Raw genomic sequence first — 21,235 nt, forward strand, 5'->3', positions numbered from 1 at the left:
TCCAAGCTGCTGTGTTGGGGTTTAGAACAAATTGGGAGAATGTCCTTTGAGCTCTGTCTTCCTGTTCTTTGCAAGGAAGTTCTGGGACATACACTGCATGTACTGCACTACTGGTATTCCAAGAGGAGAAGAAAGACTCTTCAGGCACTTAACTGGGAGAGATTAGGAAGCATGTTCCTTGCTCAGGTGCCTGCCAGCTGAGTAGTGTTTTTTTCACAATGTTCATATAATCATAGAGTGTTTTGGGTTGGAAAGGACCTTAAAGCTCCTCCAGTTCCAACCCCTGCCATGGGCAGGGACACCTTCCACTGGAGCAGGTTGCTCCAAGCCCCATGTGGTGACTGCATTTCAGCATCTGGTCTCTGGGGGATAGTCAGCACCCTTCTGTGGGCAGCAGTGGCATTTGTTCTTAAACAAGGCTTTGTGTACTATTTTTAGGTGAACTCAAGATCCATTTTTGTGTGAGGAAAGCAGAGGCTTATCTCTAAATGGGTGAGGTTCACTGCTGGCAGGCCTACGTCTGCAAGGCCCATCAGTCTGATCTTACAGGGCCATAATGGTATTTTTGACAGCAACAGCCACCTGAATATCTGTCAGTTTTGAGGCCAGCGAAGGCTGCAGAATCTAGATCCTTGTGTGTTCCTGCTGTACTTGCCTACCAGGAGCCAGAGCTTTCTTACTGGTTGGTCTCTTTATTGTTAATACTAAGGAGGTTGATGGATAACATGGATTTCAGCAGATATTGCCATTGCCTGTTCATAGATCCATTTGAGCCATGTTGCTGCCCTGCGTACAAGCCTCAATCACTGATACCAGATTGCAAAATCTTGTGTCAAGGTTTGCACTGAGTCCAGAGCAAGTGAAAGGAGCTTTTCAGATGCTGGTAAACTAGAAGCAGACCAACTTTCCAGAAGTGACACCCATTTTCTAAGAAGAAAAACCACTGCCTGGGACCTGGCTTTGAGTCTCTGTGCTGGCACAGCAGTGCTGTCTGCACACAGGCACTGTAAATAAGACCTGATGGGGTTTATGCTGCGGTTCCTTGAAGGCAAAGGAACGGTTCGGCTCTGCTGATCGAGCTCAGATCCCTTAGGAAGACAGCACACACTTCATCTGCTGCAAGCCAACTGTGAAAACCATGTGTGTAACATGAACTCAGAAGATATTTAGGTGCACCTATATGAATCCCTGTAGACAGAGCAGTATAATAATGGACTGACCAGTGATTTGTTGGCAAACCAGTGTGCTGCTGGTGCAGACCCAAGCGCACGTCGTCAGCGCTGGTCTCAGGATTGCCAAGGCTTAGCTGAAACAATCAGCATGGAAAAACAGAGTCCATCTTTCCAGCTGTGTTTCATCCCTAGGAATAGATGTTTCCTTTAGCAGGATAGCCCCTAGCCACTCTGAAGAAAATCTCTATGGAAGGAAAACATCTTCTGCCTCAGACATGCGGATTTCCAGCTCCCACCACTACAGGTTGTCAGTCTGGAGTAGTTTCCTAACTGAGGAAATATTTTGGTTTCTAATGAGTTTTGTTCCCTCACACCACCAAAAAGGCATTCAGGTGAATATAATCCACTTGAGTAGTTCTAATTGTATGTGTCTTAGCAGGCTTATACTCTTCAGTAGAGGACAGCTAAGGAGTATTGAAAGCCTGGACATGCTTTTTATGTAACAGGGACCAGAGCTCTGTGATCCATCAGAAGCAGTCAGAAGTGGTTGGACTTCGTATCATTTTGTGTGTATGAGTGGTAAGAAAACTGCCGTAGATGTGATTCCCTGCCCATAGCAGCGAGTTTGAACTAGATGAGCTTTAAGGTTCCTTCCAACCCAAACCACTCTGTGGTTCTATGATATTCCCTGCCCTTCTGCTTTTTCCTAGATATCCTTGTGGATTTTGCTTTTGTTCAAAATGAATTAAAGAAGAGATATAGGCAGTTCCAAGCAAAAAGTAATCCCTGTGAAGTTAATATAATTTTACATATTCGTTGAAGTATTATTTTCTGAGAGTAAGATCATCAAAGCAAACATCAGTAGCTGTTACAACTATCTGGTGGATTCTGTAGTGGGTTTGAAGAGCTGCTGGTGTTAAAGATCTGCATTGGGGTTGTTCCACTCTCAGAAGCGATGCAGGGTTTTGGATTCTCAAGCCCTGTTCTTTCTCTTGGTAGATGACCTCTTCTTCCAGGGATGGTGAGTAGAGCAGTAGTCCGGGAGTCATGGGGATGGTTAGACCTGCCTAGAAGCCACAACAGGTTTTAGCCTAAGACACCATGTCCCTGGGTTCACACCTGGGTTTTGGGTTGGGAGGAGAAAGGGTGATGGGCTCCATCCAGGGTTGTGGAGGATGCAGAAACACTGGTTTTGGGAAACTGGATCCACACTTTGAAGAATCTGGGAGCTGGAGAGAGGCTGGAGACGGGTGCTCTTGTTAAGCTGGGAGAAGTCAACATCTCACCAGTGGCGTTTCTTTGTACGAATGAAATTGGGGGCTCTGACATGTTGCCGTATGGGCCACAAGTTGTTTCTGGATATGCTGTTGTGTTAAACTGGAAACTTGTGTCTGGGGAGGGGGGCATTTACCTTGGTTGAAGGTTTTCTGGGAGAAATTGGGTGAGGAAAGGGGCAGCTTCACCAGGCTGATGAGTGTTTGTTAGCGACTGAAAAGGAAACTGAAATGAAGAGCTGGGCTGACAGGGCACTCCCCTAACACTGAATACTCATTCTCCTGGCAGTGTGTCAGAGATGGCTTCCTCAGGTATTGCTGCTTAGAGGAAAATGAAATATTTAATTGCACAAATACTGGCTTCCTGGGTTTTAAAGGTACAGCCTAAAAGGTTGGAAGGGAAGGATATGAAAATGATACAGTCTGTTTGCTTGCATCTGTTTCTTGATAATCTTGTGCCTCTTTTTCCTTCTAAACATTCAGAACATTTGAATATATACTTCAGAAGTGGTCATGGAAAATGAGAATGGAAATTCTGGGGGTTTTTTAAAGCATTTCCAGTCTTGACTTACTGCATGAGGGCAACAAAACCAATTAAGCAGAATGACAGCAGATGTGTCATAGCTGTGAAGTTTATTACAGCATGAATCCTTCAGTGCTGTGAAGGGTGCTTGGACACCTGAGTCACTATTATTTTGCTTTTGAAAGATGGCAGAAAACAGCCTTCTGTAGTGAGTGTTCAGCAAGACAGGGAAATCTTTGAAGGGTAAATGTGAAATAGAGACACAGTTTTGCTAGGAAACTGCTTACTCTGGACAGCAAAGGGGAGGTTTAGCTTGTGGTGTTTCTCCTGCCATCATGTGCTCATGGGCCTTCAGTTCGTCAGCAGCTATGGGAAGACTTGGAGATGTGTCAGTGACCACAGCTTGGAAAAGTGGTGGAGACAAGGTTGGGAAAATGAGAAGTTTACTTGGCAGGGCAATGAAAGTCCTCACAATGCAGGAACGCAGATGGAAATGCAAATCCTCACTGGAAGGGGAAGGGATTTTGAAGCAATTTTAAGTACAGAAGGTCTCGGGTCAGTAACAAATGTCTAGTGGTGCTCGTAATGCAGTTCTGACCCCGTGCAAGGGCACAAAGCAGACGGAAGGATGAGCTGCTTCTGTTGGAGAGGCTGTGCCTGGAGAATAGTGGTCATGGACAGGAGCATCAACAACAAATCCCATAGCAAAGTGAGGGGGAGGAACAGAAAGGGGAACTAAGCTGATCCAGGGATGGATTTAGGTAAATATTAACATATAACTCAGTATACCTCAATGAAGATTTAAGTATTATAATTAGTTATTGACTGTTAGGCTAATGGATGCTGCGGTGTTTTAAAAAGATTTATAACACAGGAGCGTTAGAAAGAAATATAAAAGAAATATTTAGATTTGCATGTAGTGTCTTTGTTCAGCCCTGCTTGTACTTTAAAGAAAGATTATGCGCAAAAGTTACTTAAAGTCTGTAGTAGGGAAGTATTCCTATAGTGGTTATGAGTCTTTGGAGTCATCTTCTGGGAACTCCTGGACTCCAGTCCTTTGGGAGGCTTTCAGCTCAACATAAGCTGCCAGTGGGCTCTTGAGCCCAGTCCCCCCGTGTGCTGGGCTGCATTCCCAGAGCGTGAGCAGCAGGTCAGGGAAGGGATCCTGCCCCTCTGCTGTGCTCTGGGGAGACCCCCCCTGCAGCCCTGATCCAGCTCTGGGGAACAGCGCAAGAGGGACATGGAGCTGCTGGAGCAAGGCCAGAGGAGGCCACGGAGCTGCTGTGAGGGCTGGAGCAGCTCTGCTCTGGAGCCAGGCTGAGAGAGCTGGGCTGGGGCAGCTGGAGAAGAGAAGGCTCCTGAAGGGGACACCTTAGAGCAGCTCCGGTGCCTAAAGGGGCTCCAGGAAACCTGGAGGGGGGCTTTGGACAAGGGATGTAGGGACAGGCCAAGGGGAATGGCTTGAACCTGCCAGAGGGGAGATTGAGATGAGCTCTGAGGCAGAAGTTCTTCCCTGTAAGGGTGCTGAGGCACTGGCACAGGGTGCCCAGAGAAGCTGTGGCTGCCCCATCCCTGGCAGTGTTCAAGGCCGGGTTGGACACAGGGGCTTGGGGCAACCTGCTCTAGTGGAAGGTGTCCCTGCCCGTGGCAGGGCTTGGAACTGGATGAGCTTTAAGGTCCCTTCCAGCCCAAACCAGGCTGGATTACAGAGAAACCACTCAGTCTGCTCCACCTTGCTGTCATGGCCAGGCTTGACACGTTTTTAACTCTCTGCTTAAATCCTCCAGGAAGTCTTTGCCCTTGTGACAAGTCCACAGTGCTGTGGCTTCAGCAGCACAGTTTGGGCCAGCCAGGATGGGACTGGTCAGGTACCTGATCCCCTGGCTGGTGAACAGCATTCAGTGAACTGCTGGTGTAAGACTGACATCAGTCAGACCTCTTCGGCCAGTGACATAGCTTGGGAACTCTGTGCCTGGGCTTGAGCTGGTGTGTGCTGCCTTGTTTCAGAGGCCTGCCAGAAGATCTGCTCTGGAGAGCCACAACGTGTCATTCCCCGTCTTTCTTAGTTTGTGATTCAAAACTTGGATGTGTTACTGCAAACTTCTGAGAAATGACTGTGTGGAGCTTGGTGTTTGTACCAGTTTGGTTGCTGTACCAGGGAAGGGAAGTTTTGACGCTGGTCCTTTTGTTTTCCCAGGAATTGGTGCTTACTCTGTCATCTCCTAATGCCAGGAATGTGTGATGGTTCCTAACCCCAGCAACCATCGGTTAGGTTGGCTTCTGCCTTTTCATTGATGCCATATCCAGCTGGGCTTTCGCAACCTTTTCTTCTTGCTAGAGAGTATGTGACTTCTCAAGCTTCATGTGCAAGATTTCAGCTATTTTATCCAGAGCTAGTCAGTGAATGAAGAAAACGTATGAGAAATCAGTGCTGCATTGCACTTATCCTGCTTGGATGAGACCAAGGGAAAGGGGCCCCCAAAGACCCAGTGCTAATTTTGATGACCATTCAATAATGTCTGCCCAAAAAGAACAAGAAGGAAACCCCCTTAGCATCTAGTGAACAGTTTTCATTTATAGGCTATTCCAGAAATCAGGAGATAGTTCTTAACCAAAATGGTTGTGAAGACAGACAGCTCCATAGAATCTAATTCAATTTTAATCCCTCCACAGAATGCAAAATCTTGCATTGGCAGATGCCACCCCGCCACAATGGAAATAGTCAGAGCCAGGGTAGTCTCATAAATACAGAACAGGGGCCGCAAGCTGGAGCTTGCAGGGAAACCAAAGGCATGTATTAAATAATAGAAAGAAAACTTTGTTTTGAAAGCAGTTCAAGGAAGATGAGAGCAAGGAAACATTTGCTTCATTCTGTCAGAATTCAGTTCTGAAAGGTTTCTGCGGCCGCTTTGGAGTCCAACACAGGGAGAGGAAGACCTGCTAGTACAGAGATGGGAATGGAGATGGATCCTGCCCAAACCAAGAAGCATACATGTGATTAACAAATGGAGTATTAAGTCCAGGACAAGGTTTTAACATGGGTAAAGGGGTTTTGGCTGTTTCTGAGAGCACTTAGATGCCGAATTCTCCACTGTGCTACTGGAACCCGTGATGGCAGCCCATGCACATCATCTTTGCCTGCGTTATCTTCCACATCAGCTGGAGCTGAAGAGTTGGATTCTTTGCCTGGCATTTTGCTGCGTGTTCTTTGCACTTTACCTAGCAGTGAATCCGGTTCCTGCCACTCATGGGGCTGTGTGCTCCTCCCACACCTGAGATAGGCAGTGCTGGAGCTCCTCTTCATCCCTGTGCTGGGTGTTACAAGGAGAAATGGAAATCTGTGACCTCAAAGGAGCTGACCCATTGCCTGCAGGACAAACAGTGAGAAGCCACTTGACTTTCTGGGTTTGTCCTGCCTGTGAATGGCCTCCTCAGAAGGAATTTTGTCATTCTCTAGCAGTGCTGGTTCATTGCTCCGATTCAGATGTCAAAGCAGAGAAGAGTTAAAAACTGGAGAGTTTTATGTCCCAGGTTTGCTCATGCTGCTTCAGTCACCCCCTGTAGTAAGAAAACTTGATAATTCAAGAGCCTTGAAGGCCTCATCAGGAAAAGAACCATAAGTATCTGGGAAGCTTAGAGGAAGGACCCATAGCAGCTAATATTGCCAGTCTGAGGTTTCATGTGCTTGCACCAGTTTTCTGGTCTTCCTGTGTGGTGTCTAACAAGCAGAGAAAAGGGTTAAATTCTCAGTCAGAAATTGGAGTATATTTGTATATAATTGTCTAATCTGAAATGCAGTGACCTTTTGGAACTGTACACTGAGGTGTATCTGAGGAGGATGTCTTGGCTGAAACAATAAGCAGCAAGCTTTCCTGGCTGTTAACTATTAACAGTCAATATCCAAGGAGGCTGAAGGGAAACAATGCAAGTAAGAAGCGTGACAGCAGGTTGAAGGAGGGGATCCTGCCCCTCTGCTCTTGTGAGACCCCCCCTTGCAGCACTGGCTGCAGTTCTGGTGTCCTCAACATGAGGAGGACATGGAGCTGTTGGAGCGAGTCCACAGGAGGCTATGAGGATGATCAGGGGCTGGTGTAGCTCCTGCATAGAGGCAGGCTGAGAACATTGAGGCTGTTCAGCCTGGAGAAGAGAAGCTGCGTGGAGACCTCAGAGCAGCTTCCAGTGTCTGAAGGGGGCTACAAGGATGCTGGATAGTGACCTTCATCAGGGACTGGAGTGACAGGACAAGGGGTGATGGGTTCAAACTGAAACAGGAGATTTTGGTTACATCTAAGGCAGAAGCTCTTCCCTGTGAGGGTGCTAAGGTGCTGGCACAGGGTGCCCGGAAAAGTGGGAAATGCCTCATTCATGGCAGTGTTCAAGGCCAGGTTGGACAGAGCCTTCGTGACATGGTTTAGTATGAGGTGTCCCTGCCCATGACAGGGGGTTGGAACTGGTTGAGCTTTAAGGTCCTTTCCAACCCAACCCATTCTATGAAGTTAAACACAGAAAAGTTGGGGAGTGATTTACGCAGAATGAGAAACTTAGAGGTTTAGGCTTGGAGTAAGAGAAGCTCCACAAGTGTTGCATTGAGATGTAGTGTGGCTGACCTGAGGATTGGAGTTTCCTTTGGGTTTGTTCTTTATTTGGAGGGCATATAAAAATTACGTAAATCCAGCCAGAAATCCTGCTGTAACTCTCGCTGCCTGCCTGCATGGTGAACTTTAATGAAGAGCTCCTCCTTCACAGCATCTGCTGGCAGTAACCTGGCAGTGGTCAAGCTTCCAAACAGCTTTTGTGGATTCTAAGCAGAATGTTTATTAGTTTTGTGCTGCTACTTTTTTGTTTTCTTCCTAATTTTAAAGAATAGTGGTGAATATTAAGAATTTTTTTATACGTTTTAGGGAGAAGAAGGAAAATTGGAGCAAGTTTGCACAAATGTAGCAGCAAACACTAAGGGGTTGGTTGCAGGCTGCTTCCCAGAGGATAATGCCAGTGTTGTTCTACAGAATTGGTTGTTGGTCTCTGTTCATAACCAGACCACAGAGGAAACTTTTACTGGATCTTTGATACGTTCTTCTGGAGCCTGTTTGTAAATCTTCGTGTTTTGGGTCATTGCTATGACCAGTAATGGCTTCAGGGACTTAGCTGGGGAAATACTCATTACAAGCTGAATGTAATGAGTAATGAAGTCTTTCCATCTTCAGTGTTCTGTCCTCCTAAGTAGTGGTGCAATTCTTGATAGTGTCAAGGGCACTCATTTCCTCTTCCACTGACCTGTCAAGTGGAGTTCTACCAATGGAATTATTCAGACTCTAATGTGTTCCCATTTTAAACTCTATGATCAGTGTAAAAATATGGCATGAGATGAAGTACTCTCAATGATAACATCTGCTTTTAGCCCCCTCCTGCTCAAAATACTTTGACCATCTCTAAAATTCTGCTGCTGTCAGTCCTGGGTAAATGCTGCATGGAAGAAGGCACAGGATTTGTGATGGTATTCTGTACAATAAACTTCTTTGTGTGATATTCTGATACTGACATTTTGGGGAGGTGATAATGTTGTTTTCCTGGTTATGAAGCATTTGATACATGGAAATTCTGTGCTTCCTTTGTTGCAGATCACAGAGGCCTTGCTAAAGGAAAGAGATAAACAAGCAAAATGGAGTGGCATTCCCTTGCTGCTGCAGAAGCTGTATGAACATAGCCACCCAAACAGTGATTTCTCCCAGTGCCAAAGCATCTTAAAGGTACTGTGTCTACACTGTTTTTCCTGAAAGCTGGGGATTATTTTGTTGTTGCTTTCTTTAAAGTCTACTGTGATTATCTTCTAGAGTATTTACTGTTTGTATGATAATATCTGTCAGTTGGCTACTAGGTGAGAGCTGGGAATGTGTCATGGATCAGTCAGTAGATCACACAGGTAGTTGGAGACATTTGGCTTATACTCATCACCAGTTTTCTTTTTGAACCTTCTTTTGCATACAGGAAATTTCCCCACTTCTTTCAATGGAAGCAGTGGCATCTGTTACAGAAGATAAAAAAGCTGCTCAAGAGTCCACTTTCCCAAATACATACACGTTTGACTTATTTGGAGGAGTCGATGTAAGTGTTTTTTCAGGAATATCAAAAGATTTCTGCATGACAGTTGTAGCACCGAGAAATCCGTGAGGTCTTTGAGACCTTTGAAGCTTCTAAATAGAAGCTGTAAAATGACTTTACTGATTTGATGTTAAACATTAGAATTGTGCCCATTTCTGTTAATCAAAATGTGAAAAGGGCCTATTTTCGGAGGTATTCCATCATCAAAAGTGAGGTGCTTTTTCTTTTATGATATAGAAGACCTGGCTGTTTCTTCAGGCACTCTCTATGTTCTCAGTGCAAACAGTTTCAAATGCTTTCTAGCTGTGAGATTACTACAGTTGCTATGAGAGCACTGAGCTTTTCCCTTGCCCCTGAAGGGTGTGTGGTGGTTCTTTAAGCACACTGGTGCCCTCCTTTAGCCAGGTTGTCTATGTTTATAGCTGGAATGCTATAAGGGACTGCTTCCTCTATGGAAAAGATTTTAAACAGACCTCCAAGGTTTCTGGAGACATTCTGTAGTTTTATCTTTATTCAACATTATACAAATACCCATTTGCTCAATTGAATGGTGACAGACTGTGGGATTTCTACTTTCATTAGACTTCATTAGATGTGTTTTCCAGTGAACCAGTTGGCACCCCCCTTTTATTTTTTCAGTCTAACTAAACATTATCTTTGCTACTTCTCTCTTAGCATACCTTTACTTAAGTAAAACTTACATTTAGGTTATGTTGTTTTGAAATCAGTACTGGCTTAATTGCTGGTATCCTGTCAGCTGGTTTTGGTTTGTTTTTTTTTAACTTGGGCTGGAGATGGGGAGTATCAGCTACCCTTTAATTACCTGGCACTATGGCCAGAGATTTGGCTGATACAAGTGGGTTTAATGCAGTTAAAGGCAGTTGTAGAAGCCAGCTTTATGTGTTTTTGAAAGGGAAGGAGCATAATCTGCTGGGTTTGAAAGGGAAGGAGCGTAATCTGCTGGTTCTATGTATACCATGTGCTGATTCCACGTTGCAGTTGCACTTTGAGTTGTGAAGCATGAGTGACTTTGAAGGAAACTAAATCTGCAGTGTGCTCTGTATGCTATAATGTGTGACAGGAGACTCCTTAAAATATTTTTGGATACTGACAGCCTTTGCATCAAGACAGCACGTTTGTGTCTCCTGCCTTCATATGAATGCAAAATACTACCCAAGAGTACAAACACATGAACTGATACAGGAGCCTCATGGAGCTTGGATCTGAATGCAGCCCCATTCCAAGAAATAAGATCTTACAGCTCCCTTTCTTCTTCTGCCCTGGCACAGGGTGCCCAGAGAAGCTGTGGCTGCCCCATCCCTGGCAGTGTTCAAGGCCAGGTTGGACGGCGTCTTGGATGACATGGTCTAGTGGAAGGTGTCCATGGCAGAAGGTTAGATCTGGGTGATCTTAAGGTCCCTTCCAACCCAAACCAGTCCAGGATTCTATAAAGTGTATATTCCTCTTTTGTGGTGGTTTAAGCCCAGCCAGTAGTGCAGCACCTTTCAGTCACTCACCTCCCCCTTTTCCCCAGGGGTGAGTGGGGAGGAGAATCAAATTAATACTGAGATATGAGTATACTGTGATAATAGAAAGAATACCAACAGTAATGATAACGGGAAACAACAAGAGAATAAATGAATGCTCAGAAAACACAATTGTTCAGCACCCACTGACCGATACCCAGCCTGACCCAAGCAGAGATCTGGGCCTTCCAGGTGACTCTCCCCAGTCTCTATACTGGGCATGAAGTGCTGTGGTATGGAATACCCCTTTGGCTATTTTGGGTCAGGTGTCCTGGCTCTGCTCCCTCCTTGCTTCTTGTGCCCCTCTCATGACAGAGCAGGAGACTGAAAAGTCCTTGATCAGGGTGCGTACTACTGTGCATCAGCTAAACCATCAGTGTGTTACCAGCATTGTTCTCAGACTAAAGCCAACACACAGCACTGCACCAGCTACTGGGAAGATAAACAACTGTTACAGCTGAACCCAGAACATCTTTAAAGTTGCCTGTTCATTTATTTGTCAGTGCTTAAAATGGGCAGTGCCTCCAGTGTTATCAGGTGTTTTCCTCTGTGTCTGGGTAGGTGGTTCATTAAAAGATCAAGTTAAACTGGGACAAGTAAAGAGAGTAGGTTGTAAAATACAAGTATGTTCCCAGTTGGCATGACTCAGCCAGGTGATGCCTACGTTGCTCTTGATTCTAAATTGAATTTTAAAACTAGGGAGTTTTTTGCAATGCATCTTGCAGAAATCATCAGTCCCTTCCAGGGGTTAATCTCATTTTGAAATAAACTGCTAGAACAGCTAAAGGTCAGTTCTGTACCTTGGACTATCTGAACCTCTACTATCAGAACCATAGCCCTAGTCTTGGAAAGCTGACTGTTACATTCCTGGCATAGAAAGGAAAGTAATACTTCACTTCTCTGTAAATGTGGATGTTCAGCACACACGAGGTGCATGCACAGAAGCAGTGGCTTCCTCTTTGGTGGTGAGTTTAAAACATGGAGCAACCGAGTTCGGTTATGTCTGGGCCAGGAATGTATTCTGAAACCCAGCAACACTTTGGGATGCTAAATTTGCATCTCTTGCAGGTGATTGGTAGAGACTCATTATTCTGGGAGATGTGTGATAGCCATCTTTGTTATCTTGATGCATGTGAAATTACACTCTTTACAGCTCAAATCATAGAATAGTTAGGGTTGGAAAGGACCTTAAGATCATCTAGTTCCAACCCCCCTGCCATGAGCAGGGACACCACACACTAAACTAAACTTGCCAGTGGAAGATTGTCCTATACAACTGTTGTTATTTCTTTAAGGTAAATGCAACTATTTTTTGTCAAGGTGACTTTGACATGAGTGGGCTTTGATTGTAGAGCTGCCAGTATTCACCTCTGTGACTTCAGCAGAGACAGGACTAAGTTTGGATTTGTCACTGACAGATGAATTGGTTATTTGTGTATCAATGATTATTCCCTTAATACTTTCTCTTGTTTCTACAGCTTTTAATAGAAATTCTTATGAGACCAACTCTTATCACACAGAAAAAGAAACAGAAAAGTAAGTAAATGATAAAAAAGTAAGTAGTAATTTATCTATTTTAAGTAGTAAGTAGTAATTTATCTTGCCTTCTGTCCTTATTCAGACAGAAATTCTTCTGTTTCTCTGTTCCCATAGCAGTGATTTCCTGTTCCTAAATGAATTATTGATTTCTTTGTTCTCTGTAGTTCTGATTCATGGTGGGATTTAGGATAGTCACCTGTTGTAAAGCATAGCTCAGTGCATTCATGCACTCAGCATAACATCCCTCAGTGCAGTTAATCTGCAGTCAGTGGAAACTTTCATTGTTATTGTGGCTGTAGCTGCTGTTAACAGTTATTAATAATCCATAAAACATCACTGATGTGATAGGAGGTACAGAGATTGTGAGATAATGAAAATGATGCTGTTTTCCTGACCTAGGCATAGTAACCAGTTTCCAGATTGCCGGAAGGAGAACTTGCCAGTGGGGTGCAGTAGTTTCAGCACAACTTTCCCACTGGAGCAGCTTTGGTTTAGTGTTTTCCTTTCTCCTGTCTGTCATTCTGGTTCCCTGAACCCTTCTGAGCAAAGGAAATATCATGGTACACTCCGTGCCCAGCAGCCAGGGAGTTTCAAAGGTGAAGTAACCTGAATTTCAGCTGGAGGTAACTGTTGTATGTCTGTACTGAAAACATACTTGGAATATTAAAATGCTGGAGTAAATGAGATTGAAAGCTCTGCTTTGAATTCCTGATGCTGTGTGGAGAAAACTCCCTCCGTGCTTAATAATTGGAACTAATACATATCTAGGGAGTTTCTCATATTGACAGATTTTGAATTGATCTATGATATGTTTCCTAAAATACTGTTTACACCCATATCATTTTCTTTTGTGTGTCACTAAGAAGTGCTCTAAACCACAGTACATCTTTGCGGTCTTAGGCAGTGCCAAGAGGAGCTTGGGAAGAAACCATATGAACAGGTCAGGTATAGAGTGTTTCTTTCTCTACTTTCCATCCTCCAAAGCATTTGTACTTACAATCTGAGTTAGGAGTTAGCTTGAAATTCTCACTGTTGGATAGCTGTTGTTGTCACTATGGTGAACATTGGTGTTCCTCAGCAGCACGTAGCTATTGAGTGTCTCTGTTCTCCTTTGCAGTAAGTGATGACCTCATCAAGGACTGTTTAAGCATACTGTACAACACATGTATATGTGTAAGTACCACTGCTGTGTTTTCTGCTGGTCATGTTTTACATGTGCCACTTGATAAGAAAACATACACATTCTTTGAAACTCAAACTTAAAATTCCTTCAGCTAAATATAGGATCACCTTCTATTTTGATGTGTTATTCTATTTCTGTGTCCTTAACCACATTTTAGTTTAAATCCTCTTGTTTGCCTCTTTGTGTCCATGTTTCCATAGGAAAGCCATGTTGTATTCAAACCTGAAATTTGCAGCTGGGAATGGATGCCTGCTAACTCGTCTTGTTCAGTGATGGTGCTGGCAAAGTGTTTTAAGTTGGCTTCTGCTCCTCCTTCATGTGCTGAATATTCAGTTTGGTTGATTGCAGATCAGTGTTAAGGAAGATGCTGGGTTAAAGGCCTGTTACAATTCCTTGCCTTTAAAATGCTGAAGCTAAAGGCACATGCCTTGGATGATGCATGCAGGGAACATCCTCAGGATTACGTTAATCCCACATTTCATTATGGCATAACCCAGGGAGCACTGTGGAGCAGAAACTTAAGAAAAGGCAGTTACTGGCTTGGAGCTTTTCCAAAGATATCAACCTGGTCTCAAGAGCCGGAGCCTTAGTAGATCATGTTCTCGCTATGTGTGCACATGGGAGTGGGAAGAGAGGGAATACTCTTTTCCTGACTGACATGATGATTGACTGCATATAGTGCAACTTTTGCAAACAGTGAATAGCACAATATGCTAAGAAACACGTTTGCAATGTATAGAATAGCTGTTTTAATTCAGTATAACTATTCTCTTGAATAAGAAGCATTTAGGATCACAGAAATGTCAGTGCAATATTAACTGTTCTTAGGCTTATGTGTAAATCTTCAGGAAGTATCTAGATCTGTGAGCACTGGTGATGTGTCAGTTATATTTAACAGACAGCTTTGCAAGTGGTAAGGATGTAGCTTTAAGTTACGTTTAATACCAAGAAAGACTGGCTGTGCTTTCAGCAGAGATCAGAGCATGAAAGCTGACCTTAATGAACTCAATGATGAATCCAAAAGTCATGGAAAAGCATGAACTTGGGTTCATCACTGAGTTCAGTGAGGCCAGTGCTTGATTCTGGTTGCTCAGGCTCTGCCAAGCTGGGAGCAGTGCTGGCAGCAATCTGGGTTGTGCTTACATACCATCGGATGGAGCTGGTTACGGTTTGCATTGGGAACCAGAGGCCTCTCTGAGGTATTTCTAGGCATGTAATGTTTCCTTTTGATTCAGGCAAGTAAACAACTGCCTTGAGAAGAAGCCTCTCATCATGGAGCCTGTTGTTTTTGCATATTAGCTTCAGACAAGGACAAGGGTTAGTTTTGGTCACCATAAACACAATGTTTCCTGGCTTCCGGGGTAGCAGGTTCAATAACACATCATCTGTTAAACTGTCCTGCATGTGCTCGTAACAGATGACTTCTCAAGGAGGGCTCTGACTTTGGGTCTGTGTGTGCATTTGCTCCTCTCTAGACGGAAGGAGTCACAAGGCGATTGGCAGAAAGAAACGACTTTGTGTTGTTCCTGTTTACACTGATGACAAACAAAAAGACATTCCTACAAACTGCAACGCTCATTGAAGATATCCTGGGAGTTAAAAAGGTTAGTTGCTGGTTTCTTTCCTTGCATGGTTTTTCAGGCCAGGAAAGACATCTGTCTCTGAGTTGCTGAAGATAATCCTCTGAGGAGGCATCCTTACCTCTTGTAGCTTGTTTGAAACCTGCCTGTTAACAGTGATCATTAACTTCAGTCACATTTCCTACAGCAGCCAAGTGATGCATGTGGTATCATACCAGCAATGCTGTTGCAGAGCTTGCAGAGGATAGTGGGGGGTGAGTGTAACCCTGGGAAAACCCTGAATGAAATGTCTACGTACAGTTTGTGGAGAGGGTTGGATACTGAAGGCTGCTCTGAGGTCTCCACACAGCTTCTCTTCTCCAGGCTGAACAGCCCCAACTTTCTCAGCCTGTCTCCGTATGGGAGGTGCTCCAGCCCCTTATCATCCTTGTGGCCTCCTCTGGACTTGCTCCAACAGCTCCATGGCCACCTTATCACGTGTGGCTTACTCTGTTGATGTTGCCTCCTCCAGGAAATGATCCAACTGGATGATATTCCCAATCTTGCGAGCCTGGTGTCCAGTTTTGATCAGCAGCAGCTTGCGAACTTCTGCAGGATCCTTGCTGTCACCATTTCAGAACTTGACCCAGGGAGTGATGACAAGCACACACTGCTTGCCAAAAATGCCCAGCAGAAAAAAAACCTGGGTCCTTCTCGAGCTGAAATTAATCAAGGTAATGGTTACACTGGGAACAAACACAAAAGAATCTCAACAGTGTAAAGTTTCCCTCTGTCCCATCTGTAGTGTGTGTTTCCAGAGGATACTGTAAGCAGTCTGTCTTGCAAAGCATTTGTATTTATTCTCTTTCCTCAAGCAGTTTCCTGGAAACAATCTTTTCTGGTAATGAAACTTCCTTTGTAGCTTTTGGTTTCATGGAATGTTGGTAAATAGGTGAGTTAACTTCTGTCATTTCAGCCCTCTCTGATGAACTGAATGGCTTAAAATAATTGGGTTTGTTTTCTATCCCTCAATGCCTTCCCTTTATCAACTCTCAGTAGTTCCATGTCCTCCTCAAAATAGGAATTCCTGAACTAAAACTGCATTCAGCATGGTTGCTGTTGGAGTAATTCCTTCTCTGCTTTTATCTGACCTTATCCTGAGCAGGATGTCTTGTCTCTATCAACAAGAAAAGTATGTTTAATATTAATCATGTTGCCCCCCTTTAGCACAGCAGACTTGGAAATCTGTGGGTCTAGTATCAGCTTTAACTTTGGGCACAGGACTGGTTTCCCTATTTTGCTGAGTCCTTCAGATGTGGAAGTCTTGCCTAGAAGGATGAGTATGAATTTGAGATGTAAATTAAAGTACCCTCAAATGTAGAATCTGGTTTTTTTAATTCTACTTTTGTGCTTCTGAAGCAGATGTTTGCATAGGCCCATGCCAAGCAATTTTGGGAAGTGGAAAAAGGGGTTTTGGAGCTGGTTTTCCTGTCTTCCAATGTTTTGTGTTAGGCATGAACAGCAAAGCTTCATTTGTAACAGCTGCCACCTCTACAACATCCAGGGAAAGACAGATATGTGATGTATCCCAGCAGAAACTGAGAGAAGCTTTAAAGGGGTTTGTATTGTCTTCTGCCTTGTGATCACCAGAGCTTGCTTTTAAAGAGCAGTGGACAAGTACACATAGATGTGGGTATGAAGTTTAGTTAACTGAATAAGCTTGGATCCTACAGAGCTGAACTTAGCCAAGCAAGTGTTTAATCAATTTTTGTTTGCTAATTGCACTGTATCTAAGACTGTGAAGCATATTCTATGTTAAAATTATATGGGAGCTGCTCCTTTTAGAGGTGGTACCAGCAGGCAGAATCTCACCTCTTTCCCATAGTCCTTTTCTAGTTGCTTCTGCAGTGTGAAGTGAAGGCTCAGCCATGTATCTGTAACAAAAAGGGCTGTAATTCAGTTATTCTTTGAAAACTTTAGGACAAAATGCATCTCCCCAAACGTTTTGCAGACCAGTGACTTCTGTCCTTGAACTGCTGTTTCTGAGGGTGCAGTTCCACAGTTAACACCCTCTAACTTGGGGCTGCTGTCATGTGTTTCGCATCTGGTTTGCTTCATGAAAAACTAATTCTAGCAACCATACTTAAAAAGGTAACAGCTTCCTACCCAGCTACTGAAGTGAGCTGGTTCAGTGTGCAATGAAACACACCACAGGAGGTAAAGGAAGGAGGTAGCATCACACAACAGAGGGAAGGGGAGGTGGAGATGCCCCTTCCAAGGGCTGCTGCCTTATTTCTGCCAGCTTGATTTTCAGCCAGGTAAGTTCCTTGGTATTGACTCACTGGGGACTGGAAACCAGCAGTGCCAGCTGGAAACAAGCAGTTAGAGTAGGGTAGAACTAGATACACAAACCAGTATAACACTGATTGAATTACTCCTAGGGTATGTACACCCAGTCCTTAATAGCAGAGTGCACTGAATTCTTCCATCTTTGCATCTTTTTAACCAGATGGAATTAGTTTCTCTGTACTCTTCCGTATTACTAATGGAGATGTTTTGGTACCCTGTGGTATAGAGGATGTGACGAGTGTTGTGTTGGTTATTTTCAATTATAATAAATACTTTTAATTTCTTCTTTTCAGCTACACTTCTGAATATTCCAGGCTTCATTGAGCGATTGTGCAAACTGGCAACAAGGAAGGTGTCTGAAACAACAGGTACTTCTAGCTTCCTCCAGGAGTTGGAAGAATGGTACACCTGGCTGGGGCTGGACAATGCACTAGTGCTTGATACACTGATGAGAGTGGCAAATGAAGAGGCAGAGCAGAGCAGTACAGGTATCTGGCTTGCATTCCTCTAGCCACCATTAGCTGCTGCATACCTTAACCTTCTACAGTGTTTGCCATGTGTTGCTTTTCCTTTGATTCCCCTTTTCTTCCTTGGAAAACCACCAGCTCAGCATTTAGATCTGACTCATGTTTTGTCTTCATGTAGCACTGTTTATTTTTTTCATGAACTAAAGTTAGCAGAAGGAAATGTGCCCTTTGCATGCCTAAATAACTCTGTGACACTGTACATCCTCAGCACTGAACTCCCCTGGAGTGACAAAAATAACACATGCCTGAGGGAAGTGACCTCACCAGCATTTTGCTCTAAAACTTACGCTGATGGCTTTAGGTCCAAATACTTCATTACAAGCAAGTGATCCCTTCTTTTAAAAGGAAAGGTAGTGCCAGGAAAATTAAGTTAATTAATTAGGAAATAAAATAATTGTTCCAGGTTGAGTGTGTGGAAGTGTTAATACAGCCTTAGAAAATGCTTTGAAGTAAACATGGGGTTTGTTTCTTCACCCTTCAGTATTACAAAACTCCAGTGTATGTCTTGGAGAACTCCAAGTACTTGATAACATCATGAGAATGGTCCCCAAATGTTGATACCTAAATCTTTGCTACTGTGCTGCTTTAGAAAACTTTCTTCTTACCCAGCTTCATTAATTTTGTAGCAATTAATTATTAGAACTTCTGAAAATACACAAAACCCCTCATGAAATAAGTGAATAGCAGCATCTTGCATATAGCTTTATACACATCAGCTTGGTGGAAAGAACAATGGGGGGAATGGCTTTAACCTGCCAGAAGGAAGATTGAGATGAGCTCTGAGGCAGAAGCTCTTCCCTGTGAGGGTGCTGAGGCGCTGGCACAAGGTGCCCAGAGAAGCTGTGGCTGCCCCATCCCTGGCAGTGTTCAAGGCCAGGTTGGACACAAGGGCTTGGAGCAACCTGCTCTAGTGGAAGGTGTCCCTGACCATGGCAGGGGGTTGGAACTGGTTGAGCTTTAAGGTCCCTTCCAACCCAAACCAGTCTGGGATTCTGTGAAACCAGAGAGCACTTGGTGTTTGGAGCAGAATTCACAAGGCTGAGGTGGAACATGCCCAGTCATGACCCACAACACCAGCAAGCAAACCCAGATGCACATTCCCAGAACACTGCCTCAGTCCCCAGTGGCTTGTGGCTTGGGGACTCTGAGTCAGAGGTGACATCTGCACTGTTGTGCCTTTGCTGGTTTCCTTCCTTTGTGTGTCTGCATAGTTACTGTTTCTTCAGATGGGTTCAACAAACATTCATGCTGTCCTGAGGCAGGACAGTTCAGCCCTTAGTTATGTTTTGTGTAAAGAGCTAACTCCTTTTTGAACTGCAACCTGCAGGTTTCACTATGTCCTTATTTACTTTCTCTGTGTCACTCATGATTTTTATCTTGCAAACATAGAATGGTTTGGGTTGGAAAGGACCTTAAGGTCATCTAGTTCCAACCCCCTGACATGGCTTGTTATATTCTCTTTCTGCTCTTCGCAGTATAATTCTAGACAGGGCTCTAGTATACTGATGCTGAGGTATGAAATGAGAACAGACAGATAGTAAATGCTTCTGATAATCTCACCCCTACTTTTAATACCTCTTCTGCCATGTCCTTTCTGGTGCAGTAGTCTACTAATTCATAGAGGTGATCCTTCTTATTTTAGGTAGATGATGCCCTTCATCCATGGAAAAAATAAATAATTTTAAGAAATCTAATTTTGTTTTATTGCAGCTCTAATTTTCTATTCCGTAGCAATTAATTTAAGTTGGTTCTTCGCTGCATGGCACTACTTTTAGTTAAGATTCAAGCAGATGTGCTGGTTTTACACCTGCAGTGTTTCAGTGTACAAGTAATAACTGCTACAAATCCTTTGCTGTTGAAGCTGCCTCAGGCTTACATCTTTGCCATCTTGTTCAGAGTCATCAGATGAGAGTGGCTTGGCCAACACCTCGACACGAGCACAGCTTCCACAGCCCATGAAGATTATGCACGAGATCATGTATAAGCTGGAGGTGTTGTATGTTCTCTGCGTGCTGCTCATGGGGAGACAAAGGAATCAGGTGAGCACTTGAAAAGGGTCACTTGTGCAGAAGGTGGTATCTCTTTAAACCTCAATACTCATGAGTTAGGTCATGGGCACAGAAACATGAGGGGCGAAGCTCAAGGTGTAAAGGTGGGAAAATCCCATCAGCCCAAGGATGCACAAATGTCATTGCTGAGAGCCAGCACGAGCCATTGGGCAGGGCTTGACACAGGTTGTGTGAGCAGTGTGTGTCTGCAGAGCTGCTGCTCTGATGCAGGATTGATGCAGGAGGATGCTCCTGGATGAGGCATCCTGTGTGTGTAAGGAAGGGTGTTGGGTGTACCTGGATGCTTCAGGAGTTGCAGTCAGGTGCTCTTCCCCTTCCTGGTGCACTGATGACCTGCTCAGAGCCCATTCATCCTTCCCCTTCCCTGGCTGCTTTCACTTCTGGAAATCCTCTGGGGTGACTGGGTGGTTTTTGCAGTAGGTTCCTATGTCTCAGCTGGGAGGACACAATTCAGGGCTGTCTGCACTAGGGGCTGCCTAGAAATCCCACTCCTCTGTTCCTTTTGCATTTGTTGCTTTCAGAATGGAAAATAATGTGTTCCCTGCCTTCCATAGGCTTATGGAGAACCAGTCTCTATAGCTTGGCTGTAGTTTGATAGAAACTGGTCAAAAGTGTATTGTGAAGGGAAAAGAAAAGCAATCTGTTGGTGCAGTTTTGACTGATTTCCAGCACTGGCAGCCTGCTCAGCAGAGCAGCTTGGAATAGCAGGGACATTTGGATGCCCTAGAGACTGGGAGGATCAGATTGTTCTGAGTTGTTGAAGAGCTCTTGTATTAGGCAAGAATAGCTGTGCTGGGCTGTTGCTTGAGCACATTTATCTTTGACTATTTTATTCTTTACTAATAACCTCATGCTGTTTAGGAGTCACAAATAGCACAGTCAGTCTCTCAAATCTCTTAATCTGAATTTAAAACAGAAGTGCTTTTGTAGTACAGTCCCAGACATAACTAACCTGCTCACTCTGAACCTGCAGTGGATACTGAACAGTAACCAGAGGAAACTAGCAATTCTTGCAGGAACCACAATCAGTGCCGTAAGAAACTCATAATCCTGTTGTCATTGCTTTTAGAAGTACTGTTTCTGTTGGGCATAAAACTACCAGAGCATGGATCTGTTGGGAGGATAATAGATCCCTGCCTGATTTCACCACAAGAATGCAGCTTGTACACTTGGTTTCTTCTGTTGTGCTTGTGCCACGCTGGCCACTGAGGGACTATAGGGAGTGCTCTGTTCAGAGAGATTCCTCAGAGCTGCTGTTGTTGGAGGCTTGTGACTAGACCAAAGTGTTTGAGAGCATTTTAAAGTGAGGGAGCACCAAAGGACTCCAAGCTTTGCAGTCTGTCAGGGTAGTGTGGGGTGAGGTGGGAAGGAGCTGCATGCTTCCTCAGCTGTGATACTTGGAGATGTCCAGCAGC

At 44.2% G+C, this 21,235-nt stretch overlaps 1 protein-coding gene across 1 annotated transcript in view; it reads left to right on the forward strand.

The window, feature by feature from the left end:
- Positions 1 to 8,587: 8,587 nt before the first annotated feature.
- The window catches only part of TRPC4AP (transient receptor potential cation channel, subfamily C, member 4 associated protein), a gene marked incomplete at its 5' end in the record, with an annotated part of 23,151 nt that continues 10,503 nt past the window's right edge, over positions 8,588 to 21,235 (forward strand). The window contains 8 exons of the mRNA XM_010016780.1: positions 8,588 to 8,716; positions 8,955 to 9,071; positions 12,073 to 12,130; positions 13,251 to 13,306; positions 14,792 to 14,920; positions 15,408 to 15,609; positions 17,518 to 17,712; positions 19,648 to 19,790. Coding sequence (XP_010015082.1) covers positions 8,588 to 8,716; positions 8,955 to 9,071; positions 12,073 to 12,130; positions 13,251 to 13,306; positions 14,792 to 14,920; positions 15,408 to 15,609; positions 17,518 to 17,712; positions 19,648 to 19,790 — 1,029 coding nt within the window. The remainder of the gene's footprint in view (positions 8,717 to 8,954; positions 9,072 to 12,072; positions 12,131 to 13,250; positions 13,307 to 14,791; positions 14,921 to 15,407; positions 15,610 to 17,517; positions 17,713 to 19,647; positions 19,791 to 21,235) is intronic.

Source organism: Nestor notabilis, unplaced genomic scaffold (assembly GCF_000696875.1).
Source record: "Nestor notabilis isolate BGI_N333 unplaced genomic scaffold, ASM69687v1 scaffold7036, whole genome shotgun sequence".
NCBI classification, from domain to species: domain Eukaryota; kingdom Metazoa; phylum Chordata; class Aves; order Psittaciformes; family Psittacidae; genus Nestor; species Nestor notabilis.